Source organism: Protopterus annectens, chromosome 1.part2 (genome assembly GCF_019279795.1).
Source record: "Protopterus annectens isolate FY-2018-M chromosome 1.part2, PAN1.0, whole genome shotgun sequence".
In the NCBI taxonomy this organism is placed as follows: Eukaryota; Metazoa; Chordata; order Ceratodontiformes; family Protopteridae; genus Protopterus; species Protopterus annectens.
In genome coordinates, this window is record NC_056727.1 from 660,250,298 (window position 1) to 660,267,618 (window position 17,321).

At 38.8% G+C, this 17,321-nt stretch overlaps 1 protein-coding gene across 1 annotated transcript in view; it reads right to left on the minus strand.

The window, feature by feature from the left end:
* Positions 1-17,321, minus strand: part of LOC122790645 (solute carrier family 22 member 13-like) — a 367,537-nt gene that overhangs the window by 245,056 nt on the left and 105,160 nt on the right. Inside the window, exon 4 of the mRNA XM_044058173.1 lies at positions 2,088-2,256. Coding sequence (XP_043914108.1) covers positions 2,088-2,256 — 169 coding nt within the window. The remainder of the gene's footprint in view (positions 1-2,087; positions 2,257-17,321) is intronic.

A 17,321-nucleotide genomic window follows, 5' to 3' on the forward strand; every position in this document is an offset into this window, starting at 1 on the left:
CCTAACATTGCATTTTTTCCCAAGTATGATGGTGGATGTATTCCAATAGGTTATGGAGTTCAGAACAAAAGGCTACACTATGTGTACACGATTGTTTTATCACTCCCAGAATAGCTCCACCATCTTGGATTGGTTAATTAGCATGTCATTTGGCTAGTTAGGCTTTCATTAGCATACTCTACTACTTACCTTTGTTTTGCATGTCGTGGCACTCACATGGTAGAAGCTGAACTTGTAGCAGTTCGTGAAACCAGCCCACTGTTTTTTTAAGTATATTCCTGGCATAGAGAATTTGTTTCACTTAAGTCAGCATACTTCAGATTACCCCTGTTGTGAAGTATGCCTTTGCATTTCTTCTTCTTCTCCTTCTTTGTCAGATTATTTATTGTTTTCTTTTCCTATCTGCAAAGCAACAGGTTTGACTGAACTGTTTTTACTTTACTCTCGGCTTTAAACTTGCATCGCCTCTTTAGGAAATTTACCACATTTTGTCTAAAGTCTCCTTCTGCTTGTCAGCTACAGCAGGGCTGTTTAGTACTTTAGTTACTCATTAGGAAATTTGCCATGAAGTATCTCCAACCTCAACATGTTTGTACTTCTGCATTTCTTTATATTATTATTTTTTTATTATCCATGGTAGCTTAGTAGCTAGAAATATTTTATCTGCTGATAGAAAGAAAATAGTTACATTTTAAGCATTAATGCAACGCTGACAGTATGACCTAGCAGCAGGCTGGACAAACATGCAAATAACAACAAATAAGGAAGGGGAGAAAATGCACTTTTCATCTGCTTTAATAAATCTTAAAAGGACAACACAATGCTATTCCACCCTATGATTCAATTTCATGGTGCAGCTTTTAAAAGGGAAAACATCATTTGTCTTATTATTCTGTCAGAAGTTGAACTATTAGAAAACCTCTTCCTACCATTGAGATTTTGCTGTCATCCCTAGTCTGGATGAATGCTGGCCTCACATTTTCTTTTGGGAAGAGCTGATGTATGCTGCAATGAAAGCAACTTCATGGAATCATATGCCATGTACATTCTAACGTTTTCTTTTTGGAATGTTGTGACACTTATTAAGCAGTAGAAAGATGTATCCTACATCCCTGATGAAAAAGGTATCCACTGGAGACCATCTTTTCTTACAAGGAAGCATCAGATGCTTCACATTGAGGTTATGGATTTGGGCAATAGAGATGGCAAGTACTAATTAAAGCTGAATGACCTTCTATATTGAAACTGGTGTTAAAAATATTAGTATGCCACATTTATATTATTCTGACATATTCTTTCATCGGGTCCCTGTTATTTTAACGAACGCTGTTTAGTTGAACGTCATTACGCGAAATGGCAAAATACCAAAAGCACGGAACAGCGATTTTTTCCTAGGGAAAAAATCACTGGGCTGTTTTCGGGACTTTGCCATTTCCTCCACTGTGGTGCATTCTCGGAGTTGGTATATTTAAGTGGGGGGGGGGTGTAGGGGGCGAAGCCTCCCACTTTATTTTTTATTTTTTTTTTTTTCTGCCTTCCTTCAACAAAGGTTTTGCTGCTTGTTGACATCTCAAGGGTATACCCACGTCTAAGTGACAGACTATAATTTAACTGAGTAATTCCAAATTCCCATGAAGCTAGTATGATTTCTGAGAGACATCCCTCATGACCTCCTCTCAGTGTAGGCACTTAGGAGGTACAGAGGCCCACAAGGTTGTTCACTAACTGAAAACAAAACTGATTTCCAACAAACGTAGGGAAGCAAAGATTATGGAAGCATAAAATTGTAATCTTAGAATACTGCATCATGGTCAGTGCTGTCTAGTCTGACAAGTGATGCAACATGGTGAACATGCTCAGAACAGTAACTTCCCATGTAATTGCTGGTATGCGTCACCAATGGAAGTCTGTGATTGGATAGTGCTATGAGACAAACTATTTTAATTTGTGACAGCCACTGTAGATATTTGAAACCTGCTTGAAATAGCAGGATAATCTCCTGACTGGAGAAAGTCTGAAAGAGTAAAGGAACACACCTTAACCATCCATATCTCATAAGCTACAAACATTAATTTTTAATAGCTTACCAAATATAGGAAATAAACAGGATTCCTTGCATGGAGAGGGCAATCTGTAGGTTACGCCAGTCTCGGATGAAGTAGGCAATGCCAGCCATAGCCATATACCCAAAAGTAAACATGCTGTTCTTGATAATGGCAGGAAACATACGATACTTGGGGCCAATCCATTCAGTTGCTGGAGGAAATGTAGAAAATATGTTCCAGTCAGAGTAATAAACTGCAAATTCATTAGGCTGTGGAATTTTGCAATTTTGCAGCCATGTACTTATCTTATGTGGCTGCCTAAATCCCACATCTTCTCAAAACAGCGTACATAATTACAGATCACAAATTCTGTGTTTCTTTCAAACATTTGAAATGGTGAACTGGTGTTCAGTGGTACAGATTATTACACAACCAAATACTGTATGATAGCTTTCTGTAAACAGCACGCTCTTAGTGTTATAATTGTGAGTCTGAAATCAGGTAAGTGATGGTCTCTATACAGCCTATAATAGTTCACTCTGAAAGGTGAAAGAGCAGAGTTCAGTTTGGCTAGTTTTAGACACACCATTCAGATTACCAACTATTCTATTTCTACTGATGAAAGTATAGTACACATGCTATTACCTTTCAGCATTGTACTTTTTATTTGCATTTGTTAACTGAGAAATCCTAGTGAAGAAAGATCCAGTTTTAGTAGAGGCCTGGGGAAAAAAAAAAGCTTACGGGAACTGGCAATAACTATATACATAAAGAAAAAATCTGTAATGAATTTAAAAGTAACATATAGCTAATTGTTACTAATTCTTGACATATGCTATTCCATAGCTGCAGAAAGGTATGCTGCAGATTCAAGAGTAGATAAGGCTGTATAGAGACTACCACTTACCTGATTTCAGACTTACAATTATATGTTCCCATGCATATAACTACCTACATCCATCTTTGTGTGTGTGTGTGTGTGTGTGTGTGTGTGTGTGTGTGTGTGTGTGTGTGTGTGTGTGTGTGCATGTGTGCGTGTGTGTGTGTGTGTGTGTGTGTGTGTGTGTGTGTGTGTGTGTGTGTGTCTATGCATACATAACATATATTTAATGAGTTTATAATCAATAATCACTAGTAAGTTCGATTGAAACACAAATCATCAAACTCATCTGTGATTACCATTGATCACAATTAAAATCAGCCAAAAAAATAATCGCAAATGTAAATCAGTGGGTTACATTTGCAATTACAAAATGTGTCCCACACAACCCCAATGTTTAGGGGATCTGTCTCCACACCCACAGAAATTATATATATTAACTCCAGGGCAAATGTACATAAAAAAAGGGAAAATCCCAGGAAATATGTAATGGCTGATATAATGAACTTCGACTGCTACATATTTTGACCAACTGTACATCCAGCGAAAAATACCAGTGTTTCAGGATGCGATGAAATATGTGCAGCAAAAACTCATATAGCATACGTATATTAACACAATAAAAATATCACTCTAAAAGACATTAGTTTTAAATTATCAAAGTATGCATTTGTTTTTTGTTTTATTCCAAAGGCAAGTAATTTCAGTGTTTTGCACACCATTTCTTGTTTACATATTTACAGAGTTCAAACCACCTCCACAGAAGAGGAATTATGGTATCAGGAGATATTCCGTGTTCAGTAAGAACATATGAGGGTACTAAGGACTAGACATGCAAGATGGAGTAATTGGGTGAGAGCAAAAAGTCAGAGGAAGAAAGAAAGACTATTTTGTAATAAACCTAAGAATGTGTAATGCAAGTGGAAAGGAAATAAAGAGTGAGAATACGGTAAAATATGGTAATAAGATGAATCATTGGTGAGGGTAGAGAGTATGGGATGAACTATTAAGAGAGGACATATATAAGATCAGAGTAGATATGCTATGAAAGGGCAAGGTTAGTCATTGTTTCTGAAGGCAGAATAATACTGAGGATTGTGGTATAGGTAAGTTTATATATATATATATATATATCTATATATATATATATATATATATATATATATATATATATATATATATATATATATCCCTATCACTTCCCCAAAAAACATATGGCCGAGACCATATCTCTGAAGTTTTGAAACTCTGAAACAAAAATAAAAAAAACAAGAACATAAAACAAAACAACTTACCTGTACGTTTTTGCAGGAGGGCAAGCCTCTCTGCAACCCCACACCCCCTGCTACTTAAATATATCAACTCCGAGATCATACTGCCATGAGGAAAATGGTAAATCCTGAGTTCTGCGTTATACAGCGATCCTGATACAAAGTGTTTGGAGTTTCAAAACTTCGGAGATATGATCTTGGCATATGGTCTTCAGAGATTTGAAACTTCGGGGAAGTGATAGGGATCCATATGCACACATTAACACACACACACACACACACACACACACACACACACACACACACACACACACACACACACACACACACACACACACACACACACACACACACACACACACACACACACACACACACACACACACACACACACACACACATACAGAGGTCCAGGACTAATGCTCGAGCGGCCGTTTCACCGAATGTAAAATGGCCAGGCATAATTACATGAAAGTGCTTTTCACCGAAGAAGCACTTTCGCGTAAGTATGCTTGTTGCGGAGATTGCACTACAGTGGGATAAGGGAAAAGTTCCTTTTCCCCACTGTAGTGCAACCTCGGAGTGAGAATATAAAAGTGGGGGGTGTGTGGGGGGGTGCAGGAGGGGCTTGCTCCCCCTTCAAAAAAATAAATGTAATGTTTATTTATTTTTTTTTAACACACTTTAACGAAAGCGCTTTTTCGGTGAAAGCACTTTCATAAAAGTGTGTTTGGTGATAGTGGATTTGGACTGTTGAATTTTCATTCAACAGTCCTAGATCCACACACACACACACACACACACACACACACACACACACACACACACACACACACACACACACACACACACATATATATATATATATATATATATATATATATATATATATATATATATATATATATATATATGTATCTATTGGTCCCCTTCAGAAGATCAACTCAACAGAAAGTCAGACTTCATATGCTCTTGACGATAGGATCGACTTTCCAAAATGTAGAAGCTTTTGTATGGAGATCGCACTACAGTGGGGATGGGGGAATTTGCCCCTTTCCCCACTGTAGTGTGATCTTGGAGTTGGAGTATATAATATGCATGGTGTGTTTGGGAGGTGCAGGGGGCTTGAACCCATGCAAAAACTTAGATTTTGTTGTCTTCTGTCATATGACTTTTTCCCTTCAGAAGATCAACTCAACAGAAAGTCATACTTTGTATGCTCTTGACCATACGATTGACTTTCCAATATGTCGAAGCTTTTGAATGGGGATTGCACTACAATGGAGATCGGGGAATTTACCCCTTTCCCCACTGTAGTGTGATCTTGGAGTTGCAGTATATAATATGCACGGCATGTTTGAGAGGTGTAGGGGACTTGACCCCCTGCAAAAACTTAGATTTTGTTGTTTACTGTCATATGACTTTTCCCCTTCAGAAGATCAACTCAACAGAAAGTCAGACTTCATATGCTCTTGACCATCGACTTTCTAAAATGTTGAAGCTTTTGTATGGAGATCGCATTACAGTGGGGATCAGGGTATTTACCCCTTTCCTCACTGTAGTGTGATCTTGGAGTTGGAGTATATAATATGCAGGGGGTGTCTGGGAGGTGCAGGGGGCTTGACCCCCTGAAAAAAAGTAGATTTTATTGTCTTCTATCATATGACTTTTCAGAAAGTTTCTTCTGAAATAGATCCACACACTATATATATATATATATATATATATATATATATATATATGTAGGCCTATATAACAGGCACTGAATAATTTAAATTTCATGCTATAAGACAGGTTTTTCATTTCTTTTGTATTGAATTAGATGTGTAACTAGTGAAGCTGTAGTCATGTTGCTTATGAATAATTTATACAGCATGGTCCCTCGTCTGGTTACTCACAGATGACACTGCCTATCTTATTCGTTCAACATGCAGACTATGGTCAGTGACATGTATGTTTTAGAAAATAGGTGCAGCAGGTACAATTACAGTAAACATAATATACAGAATTACAATATTTTTGCCATACATGCACACAGGCTTGAGCAAAAGAGAAGGATTGGGGGGATACATAGAGGATGGCGTTAGAGAAGTGGTAGCAATATAGCATAGGTACTATTTTGGAAAAAATGTGGAAAGAAAAGTAACCCAGAATAATGACTGTCCATGTGGGAATATACTATGATCAGTCATTGGAATACAATGATCCACACAATGTTCTGAGACTAAACATTTCAGTTTGTGATAGCCATTGTGGGTAAGAGTTAAGAGAAAAGAAAGGACAGGGAGGAACCAGAGGAATTAACAATAGGAAATCAAGATGCAGGTGGCATAAAACGGTGGGGTAGCAACACAGGACCTAGCTTGGGACACAGGTGATGTTGATATTAATTTATGCTTACATTTCTTTCTTATCTTCATTGCAGTGCAAACCCATTAATTGTTTTAGCACATCCTTTGTAATGTCCCATGTACATTCTACTCCATCTTGCTGTGGATTAACACAAATTTCTTCTAGCGCACATCGATATCCAAAACTAAAGCAGTTTATAGGCTGTTGCAGTGTCCACTGTAGGCAGTATTGTCCTTCATCAAGTATTGTTCCAGATATCAGTAGGGGTTACCTATTGTATTCTCGAAAGCCGACAATGTTGAATCCGACATTGTTGACACGAGAATAGCGAAAGTGCAGAACATTGAATGGGTAAACGGAAATCTCCGTAAGGGGAGATTTCTGTTTACTTCAATGTAGTGCGGTCTCAGAACTGGCATATTTAAGTAACGGGGGGTGTGGGGGGTGCAGCCTTTAGATTTTCTTTTTTTTTAATTTATTTTTTGTGAACATTCGAAATTTTAATGGTTCGATCATTAAAGGTCGACCTTTAGTGATTCGAACCATTAAACTTTCGATGTTCTAATATAGACCCATCAGTAGGATAGCAGTTTTGACTTAGTCACAAATAATGTTTTGTCATTATTTATTTATTTATTTATTTATTTTGCTTTTATTTACCAGGTTTGCCTGACTGTGTTTAGTCAAAGAACCCTTTTCAGTGGGGCCATTTCCTGACAGCTCTGTCCCCACTGCTGTGCTGTAGCTAAGACTGTCTTTCATCTATGTCTACAGTCTGCTGATTATTAAAGTTGTGTTGGCAATGCTTAATGTGGTGTGGGGCTCTGCCCCACTGTACTTCTGGGGTAAAGTGGGCAACATCTGCAATACCTTTGTTTTGTCATGATACTCCTAAGCCTAATCTATTTTGTCCTGCTGGCCTTTCCTTTCCCTCCTTTGATTTCCTTACACCACCAGATAAACTGAAACATTACATTCTAGAGTATTATTGCTTTTTCATCTTCTGTCTGTCTGTCCCATTCTCTATTTCTGCCTTTCTCTTAATTTTATTTTCCTTTTCTACTTCCCACGTTTTGCTATACTCAGCCCTTCTACTACTATATGGTGCATTTCATTTCATGATTCATCTTAGTTTCTGGGAATTTATGGTTTCACCCATCACAAGCAACTTTCTATTTACCTACATCTCTGCAATTAGATGTTTGCTCTCAAATGTCAGTGCAGATATCTTGTTACCCTAATTTAGTCATAGCTGTCCTGAACTGCTATCTTATTCTGGAGTATTCTTTTTCACGCAGCTTGTCTGCAGTATTTCTTTAATTTTAGTATTGTTCACCTTACTGTTGCTTTACTGTATGTATATTGTACACTTTGCCTACATTTTATACATGGTGTTTTCCAAACATTGTCTGCATTGCAACCTTGTCCTAGTTCCTTTTCTGATTATGTTCCTTTCTGAAGATAGTTATAGATTCTTTTTGCATTTTTACATCTTTCACAACCAATTTAGAACACTGGGAGTGTGATTTTTGATCAAAACTAATAATTATGTGCAAAAAGTAAGATAATGCTGATAGGCAAATATGAAAACATTATGTAGTCCACTCAGTCCCTGTATTTGGGATCCCTCAGTAATTCAGACAACTAATTTAATGTTGATATCTGACATACTTAGTACTTAATTAATATAATCTTAAGTTTATTGAAATCATTAACGCCCCACCTTATTTTGCAGTTTGTTGATGTTAGCCACCTGCATCTTCACAAAGTAGAACGAACTTTGCTTTGTAAACACCATCAGTTGTTGCAGATTTATAAAGGCAAACATTTCCACATCATGTCTTCCTAACCCTGACATATTATTTATTTTAGTTATATTTTTCCTTTTTTTCTCTCTGCTGCTATATTAAGAACAAATACCTATTTATTCTCATTCGTCTTTCCTGATGGAGATAACTTTGAAGCTAGAAATGAGTTTTCAGGCCTGTTTGCAGAAGCCCAACTGTTCTGATGTTCTTTGACAAATGGAGATCTATTACAAAAACAATGGATAGAGTATGATCTCACATGCTGCTGATATGCTGATATAAAAGAAGGGTGATCTCATTCTACTAGACTCTGATTTTTGTATAGATACTACAGCATCTTATGTTTTTTCATGGCACACTTTCATACTTACTATTAGCCTTCAATACATTTAATGTGGTAACACTTAAATCTCCTCCTTCTTCTTCTGTTACTTGCATTGCCCTATTCTCTAATTGACATACTGCATGGATTGTTTCTATACATACATATCACTTCATATTTCTTAGCAATAAAGAGCTGGCAACATTTCTACTACTTGTTATTTTGTTACATTCAGACACATCTTAAATAATATTTGAGAAATGCTTTTATTTATTTGATTTTTTTTAAATATTTTTATTAATGTTATGTTTAATTTTAACCATGGTTGTGTGTTGTGTCTCTAACACATATGCCGGAGCATCTCTGTAGACTGAAGGGACAATGACATCAGCTGGGCACTTGATATCTTTGGTGGTTAAGTACAGCACTGGCAGTCAAGACTTGCAGAATATCAGGAACAGAGATTAATAACAATTACAACCCTACTCTGGAAGTAGAGACCAGAAAAACAGAGAGAATATTGGGTATTAGAGCAAGTAGTCATTGCCGGAATATTATACAGCCATAAATGTCTGATCCCAAAATAATACAACTAATGCAGGCAGTGATTCTCACATGTCAAGCAATTACTCTGCTATCCCATTTGGGCACGGTACTTAGCAGTTTTGTATGAAAGTCTGTCATGTCTTTTTCTGAATTTGTTATTTAATTTGTGTATAAATAATGCTTAATATGTTCTGGCAGCAACAGCATTCTAACTTCTACTTCAGCAGAAAGTGTATAACAGAAAAAAAAGTATATTAGTCCTGTAATTGCTACATTTCTATGGCAATAGAAATAATGTAGGTATATATAGCATTCATATCTGGGCATCACAGATACCAAACGTGCTGTGCAGTCCTATGCAGTATACATGTTCCCTGTGTTACTCTATATGTAATATATATATATCACTGCGTTTCTCCATATGTGCTATGTAGTATGTGTTGCTGTGTTACTCTATATATAGTATGCATCACTATGTTACTCTATAAATAGTATGTCTCACTGTGTTACTTCATATGTAGTATGCATCACAGTCTTACTTCATACGTAGTATGTATCACCATGTTACTCCATAAGTAGTATGTGTAATGAGACTATACATTATAGGTCTGAAATTACCACATCAAGTAAGACACTGGGTTATGTAGAATAATGGAAAATATACAAAATGTATGTGACACAAATCCATACTCATTCTGATAAAGTAAACTATATCAAGAGTAATAACTGGTAGATACATGGAAATTTTGTGTGATCATGGTCAGACTAATCCACTGTTACACTGCATCTATTATAAGGAGGCAAAAGACTTTATAGCAGTAGGAAGGGTGTGCACTATAATTGGAGACACAAACCAAAGATATGATGGACATTCTGAGGTGAAAGCTACTGCCAGGTTTTGGCCGTAATCGTGAAGCTAACATGTAGATAATTTCATGACTATGGTAATTAGTTACTTGTTAATGTTATTTGGTGGCCGAATACATGGTATATGTTCAGTGAAATAATGTAGAATGACATTTCAAAGGGAAGCTCTTTAATTGTAAAGACAGCAGTTGCCATGGTGAATCTTGAAGTGATAAGATGTATGGCATGATTCTCCTGTTCATTTTTGATTCTGTTTCCTATTTTGTAGTGAAAAGGAAAATATGCATGTTCATAGTAAAAGCAGTCTTCCCATTATGATAATAAGCTAGTGTTTATTTTTCTTGCTGTCATTCATTTGAAATGCATGCATTTTGGCCAAAATTTTCATTACTTCTATTGTATGCATACCACATTTCTGATATAAAGGTCATATTATGAGTGCTAAGATGACAATGCCATTTGTAGCAGAGGTAGCTAGACTTTGCTTGTACACAGTATTTCAATCTACCCACTCTAAATAGGTACGCCAGCTAGGGTCTGTAAAGATGACTAGTCCTTGCAGCACTACAGCTGCTATGGTGGCTTACTTATTTGAATATTGGTGGTTGTGTCTGCTTTCTCCCCACAACCAGAAGATTATGCACCCCACCACTCCTATGTCTCTAGCTCCTTGGACAGTACACAAGATCTGCCTCACGTCTACTGCCATCATACGAGTTACGCTGTTCTAATATTTGCTATTATTAACTAGAGGCAGGGCACATGTTCTACTTTTCACCAAGTATCCACTGCTCATTATAAAGTTGCTTCAGTAATTTGGTTCATAAACATACTAAGTTCCCATTTTAACATCCAAAATAAAAATAAGAGGATCAGCAGCTGATCTTCTGAGGCATTTTACTCAGAAAACTCATTGTCTAAGTATATTCCCACTCTATCACTATTCTTTACTTGCTTCACTCACTCTTAATGTAGAGTATATCTTAACAAACGTATGATCCTGTTTTCAGGGTTTTTAATGGGAACTGACACTAATTTAACCAGGAAAGAAAGGAAAGATTTACAGAAATTACAAGAAGCAAATGATATTACATTTAAGCCTACAGATAAATGAGACACTATTTGTATTTTGTATTCTAAAAACATGATGAAAGTTAAGATTGTAGCCTGGATTCATTAGACAAGTTGCTTAATATGCAGCATGCACTTGTGCAGGAATCGGCCTCATGCAAGCTAGTGCAATATAGCAGTGAGTCATAGCCCCATACTGCCCTACAGTGCAATAAACACAAATGTGCCACAGAAGTTATATTTGCAAAAGGTTCATATTGAAACGTCAAAATTCACTAAACTGACAATTCAATATATCGAGCCAAAACACTGAATGGCTCAAACCACTGAAATGAAAAAAAAAATAGTCTTTTTGCAGGGTTGAAAGCCTCCTCTACCTCCTACATCCCCCTGCTACTTATATATAATAACTCTGAGATCACATAGCAGTGCTGAATAAAGAAAAACTCCTTACCTCACTGTTACCGATCTCATAACAAACACCATGAAGTCACACCAAACCCACATCACACACACAAACACACACGCATACATTCACACAGATGCATACACTTACACACATTCAAACACACATACACATTACCAATTATTTTCAATGGATTCTGCATGCATCGACCAAATAAATTTGATGAAATGTAGAAACCATTAAAAAATTATAATCTCACTTTTGACCAAACAGCACCCTATTCAAACGACCACATAATATTTGCAAATTAAACTTGGCAGGAAAATGAGGTCTTAATGATATGTTAAGTGTATACGGCATGTACCCATCTATGATTTATGGTACTATGCTGGGGAAATTGATCACCCCTGTGCTCCAGATTATAAAAAGCCAAAGCATAGCAATAAAATGTATTTTGGGCAAAGAGAATGCGATGAGGAGCCGCGTCAGTGATGCAGCACGATACATTAGCTATTACCTCTGCCCTTCCCACCAGTATGTGTAAGTTGGTGCCTGGCTGACATGTGTTACCCACATACAGAATCTACAAAATAGGTGACCTTCCTATACTTGTAGAGACCTAGGCATGTTAACTCTTTTTATTCTAGCTGCATAGACCTTTCAGAAACTAACAGGGGACATTTTACAGGCTGCTGCCTTTAGAATACTTAAGTTCCTCGGCATAATGCTTCTACAACTGCAGGAGCATATTTGGTTTCCTAACATATGACAAGGAAGCGATAACACAATATGTGCTTTTCATGACATCCTCCTCCTCCCTGAAGCAATGGGTATCATACATTACAACAGTTTCAAACAAAAACTCCAGCCCTTATGTTTGTGGTAAACATATCAAGTTAAGTACTTTGACTCCACCATCAGAAATGTAGACAGCAGAACAGTTTTATTCAAGAGGGTTTCCCCAATGTAGAAAATCTTGTAAATTGCATCCATTTACAATAAATTAGAAAAAAAAAACATTTGATGAGTATATTCTATTTAAAGAGTCATAACCATTATTAGACATAGACATTATAGACAAATGTACTAAACAGAGCAGATAATCCTATATCAAGCATCAATCAATTCACTTTTAAACCATAACCAGCATAAACAACATACATATGAATAACATAACTAGGGGTACACACCATTTGATATTGCTTGTCATAAATGCTCTTTTATGTGAATATATGGGCCCTGGCAAACATGCAATAACAGTGTGGTTTCACACAAACAGACATGATGCATGCAGTCTTGATATCAGGCTTAATATCAAAATATGCTAATCAGTGCTTGGTTGAGCCACACTGTGCATCAGACATTCCCATGTAAACCACATTAGGGTGGGTGGAATAGGTCATGGTCATATACATGGGTGGCTAGGGACAGAATAACTCATGGCTGTGTGCACATAGTGGGTAGGGGAGGGTGTCACAAAAGGTAGAAATGAGAGTGTTAAGGTGATGGTTACTTGGTGTTATCAACAATTTCCTCCTGTAATGGAGTGAGATTGCTAGTATATGGCCAAGATCTGTGGCCACTCTTCTGGCTTTTTGTGCTAGGACTGGAGATACACCTGGCAGAAATGGTATGCAGCAGTGCAACTATGACTTGGATGGAGTTTGCTGGTGAGCTTTCCTATCAGGGAAGGTTGGGTGTCATTGCCACCCACAACAATGGGTAGCAGAGTGTCATATACTTTCATATGTGGGTGATGTCTGTGTACCCTGTGATAGCTCTCTTACATGACCATAATTGGCACATAGCCTACCTTGACCATGGACAAATCTGCCAGTGTGAGCTGTGATGGTGGCACTGGAAATCCTTTGCATGGAAATGAAGATGGAAGTGGTATGTGCTACCATAACCTTATAACAGCAATCAGTAATGTTCCTAGATTCTATATCCATGGATGCCTTACAGCAAAGCAATCACTTCCATGCTGGACTGTGTTGCACTAGATTGCACTTGAGTAATAGTCTGGCAAATATGCTGATTGATCCAGAGGTCTACCCACGTCAGGAATTAACTGTGGCATGTGATGGCATTAGGCACCTCTCCAAGGTTGCACAGTAGTGGGTATATCAACATCAGATGCCCCACGCTTATCTGCTTCTGCAGCTGCAGTTAGCATATTACTTATACCCACAGCAATGGGGGATCCCATCCCTACTGAGGACAATACAGTACTGGATTCATCTTTCACCCTGTACTATGGGTGGATGTCCGTGAAGGATGGAGGTGGACAGTGTTACTATTTCTTCTGCCTGTGACTCTGGTATTTGTGTTCTGTTATGCTTGTGAGTAACTACATGGGTGCCAACATCAGCCTTGGTAGGTGTCAACTCAGCAGTGCTCTTCCTCCTTAATTCACAACAACAGACACACAGGAGTGAGCATGAGAACCTGTGCTGCAACCATATCTCTGTGGCATGCATGCTAAGTGTGTCAAAGTTATGTCAAATGATCCTAACCTGCCTCTGTTGCCTGCTTGTTGTTGCTGGAAACCAGATGTTTCTACATGAAAACATAGTTAGCATATGTTGTGGTCAGCCTACAGGTTTTACCTGCAGTGCCATGTTACAGACATTTGCTGACTGAGGTGCTACCATGGTGCATCATCCACTTAAATGTATGAGAGAGCCTCTATTCTCATGCTTTTGTACACTCCTTCAGGGATGATCCTAGAACTGCTGTTCCCCTGTAAAGCACTAAAACTTCTCTGACTCTGTCATCCTGTTACTGCCAGGTTTTTCAGTCATTTGTTGACCTCTCAACTGCTATCAAAATGCCTTTGCCCTGGTTTGACATTACATGTAAGTAACATGCTTGCAAAGCTTCTGTAATAGATGTTTGAGCACCTCATGTTATGGTCCACTGTCTGCCACACCTAATCCCATAAAGGTTGGTTAGCACTTCCCTCCCCAAAAAACACTGCCCATGTATTTTAAGTGCTTGAAGAAAGACATGCTTTTCAGCAGGGCTGAAATTTTCAAGCATCTATCATCCTTCTCATCCTCTGGCCATGCAGATGGACAAATGTGATCACTTGAGACAGTACATTGTATCCTACTGGAACTGGTATGATGCCAGCTACAGAGAAAGGGAAAACAGAGACATATAATTGAAAATGATTGAAATGTACAGCAATGGAGATATGATAGATGCAGGGACAGATATGAGAATACATACAGCCGGTATTTGCCACTCATTAGTGCAAATGCAGTCCCCACAGGCCTTATCCACTTTATTAGGTCAAACAGACTATGGCATAAAGCAGAATCATTTCTGCTGTTAACATTAGGAGACTTCCTGGAAAATGCCGGAATAGGTAAGGATATCAGGAATCATTACTGTCTTCTCTTGACCTTAACTATTTGGCTCCCTCCTTGCGATTACTGCCTTTATCTTTTTGACTTTGTCCTTGACCCCAACACAGATTCAGATTTCGCTTGTTAACTGCTCTGTTTTGCAGGAAACATTTGTGAATCACTTAACCTAGCATAAATTAATTCCCTTTGTTTGTGCTGTCTGTTTTTCACTGGAAAATAGGAAGTGAGATCCTTTGTAGTTAACTATAAAATATGTGTGCAATATTCACTGATTTTTGTGCATACGTATCAGACCACAATAAAAAAGTCCTTCTGTTGTCATATAATAAGCACCTATTAGAAATTTCATAAAGCTACCTCAATGATCAGTTCTTTGCTCTTCCTTAATTAGTACTCAGCTCCAAATGTTGAGCAACATGCTACTTTATTCAGACAATAGATGTTCTTCGTCTCCCATTGCTGCAGTCCTTACATATGGGTATTCCGCTGTCCACCATTGGCCCGAATACCAAAGGGCTAGAACCGGCATCGGTCATCGGCACCCGAGACTGACGTCAGTACGTGTCAGTACAAATGCGCATGACCGACGCCATAACCTCAGTCTTTCTTGCCGCGTGGTCCTGAGCAGAAGCAGCATTTGCAAGTGCCGTTCAGCGTTCTGGAATTGTCGGTTTTCGAGTTTCAGACCGGAGACCAAGTTGGGCTAAGTACCCCGTTGGGGACACTTTTGTCTTTTTCTTGCCTCAGTGTTGACGGATGTCAGAAAAAGTTAATAACTGTATTTCTTGTGGGAAACAGATTCCTCATAGGGATTACCATTCACTCTGCATTCCTTGTTTAGGGCCTGAGCACGACGTTGTTGGGTGTCGCTTTTGTGCTACTTTTAACAAGCGTACTATTAAACGTCGGTTGGACTGTGCTAGGCTGGTGTTTGGTAAACGTTGTAATTATAACATGCCGTTGGATTCTCCGACGACTGGTTCTTCTAAGAAACGCAAAGAAAAGTCTTTGCGGTCCAAACAGGATGAGGCGTCCACTCCGGACGCCGGTTCTGTAGTACCACTGGCTACTTCTGCGGCTCCTTCTGAAAGTTTACCTGAGTCTCAAGGGGAGCCTTTGTTACTGCAGGAAGTGGCTTCTCCTGTGTTAGGCCAGGCTGAGGGTGCTTCTCTAATGTCAGTGGTTCCCTCCCCTCATAGGGTAGTTAGGCCTCCTCCTTCTCAGAGCAGAGCCCATTCTAAGTCTAAGTCTGCCCCTGCTGGTGCTAGTCCCCAGGGTCCAGCTCCTAGGAAGCACATGTTAAAGATGGCTGAAGATTTGATTACTTTAATTAGGGGTTCTATGCCCCCCCCTGCGAAGAGGCCCAGGATAGAGACAGCATTGGAGGGTTTGGTTCAGTCTTCCAATGAGTCAGATTCCTCTGTGGAAGAACTTCAGGATTCCCCTCCTTATTCTGATTCGGAGGCTGAGGACTCTACTCCCTCTGCGTCCCCTCCAGAAGATTTTTCTTTCTCTGAGACTTTGCATTCCATGAGGGAACATTTCAAATGGGAGGGCCAGGATTTTTCTGATTCTCGTAAAAGACTAAGAGAATTCTTGTTTTTGCCTCAGCATAGGCCCTTGGCTATTCCCCCTGTACTGGATGTTGTTCAGGATGTGTTTTCTGAGGCTGCCCTTAACCCAGATTCTCTGCCTCCTGCCCCGGTTAAACCAGATAGATACTACAGGGTTCTGGAAGCTCACAAGTACTTGTATAAGAGTCCTAGGGCTGATCCAGAAACTATTACTCAAGGCCCTAAAGGGGTTAGGGCTTCTGTGGTTAGAAATCCAGTTCCTCTGGACAAGGATGCTAGGGCCCTGGATAGGTGGGGTAAAAAACTGTATACCTCTTCCACTTTGGCTATGAGAGCTTTAAATTGTCAGTTTCATATGCTCTGGTATCAAAATTATTTGCTGGGCCAATTGAAATGTAAAGTAGATGCTTTAGCTGAAGGTATTGAATGTAAGGAGCCTCAGGATTTAGTGCATGCTTCAGACCAAGTTGGTAAGCATTCTTTGCAGTGTGGTTTTGATGCTTTACAGGCTTCTTCCAGGGTGGCTGCTACTAGTTCAGTTATTCGTAGGCATGCTTGGCTTAAAGATCAGACCTTGTCAGAGCATGTTAAGGCTCGAATTATGGATGCTCCTCTACAATCTGACGTTCTTTTTGGCCCTCCAGTAGAACCAGTTTTGAAAAAAATGGAGGAAAAAGCTAAGTCTATGCAGACAGTTAAGGATTTTTTACAGGTTCAGCCCCCTAAGTTCAGTAGGAATTGGCCTGCTAAGGGATGGTCTTTCCCCTCTTCGGATTATCAATCTAGGGGCAGGTCGAGGCGAGGT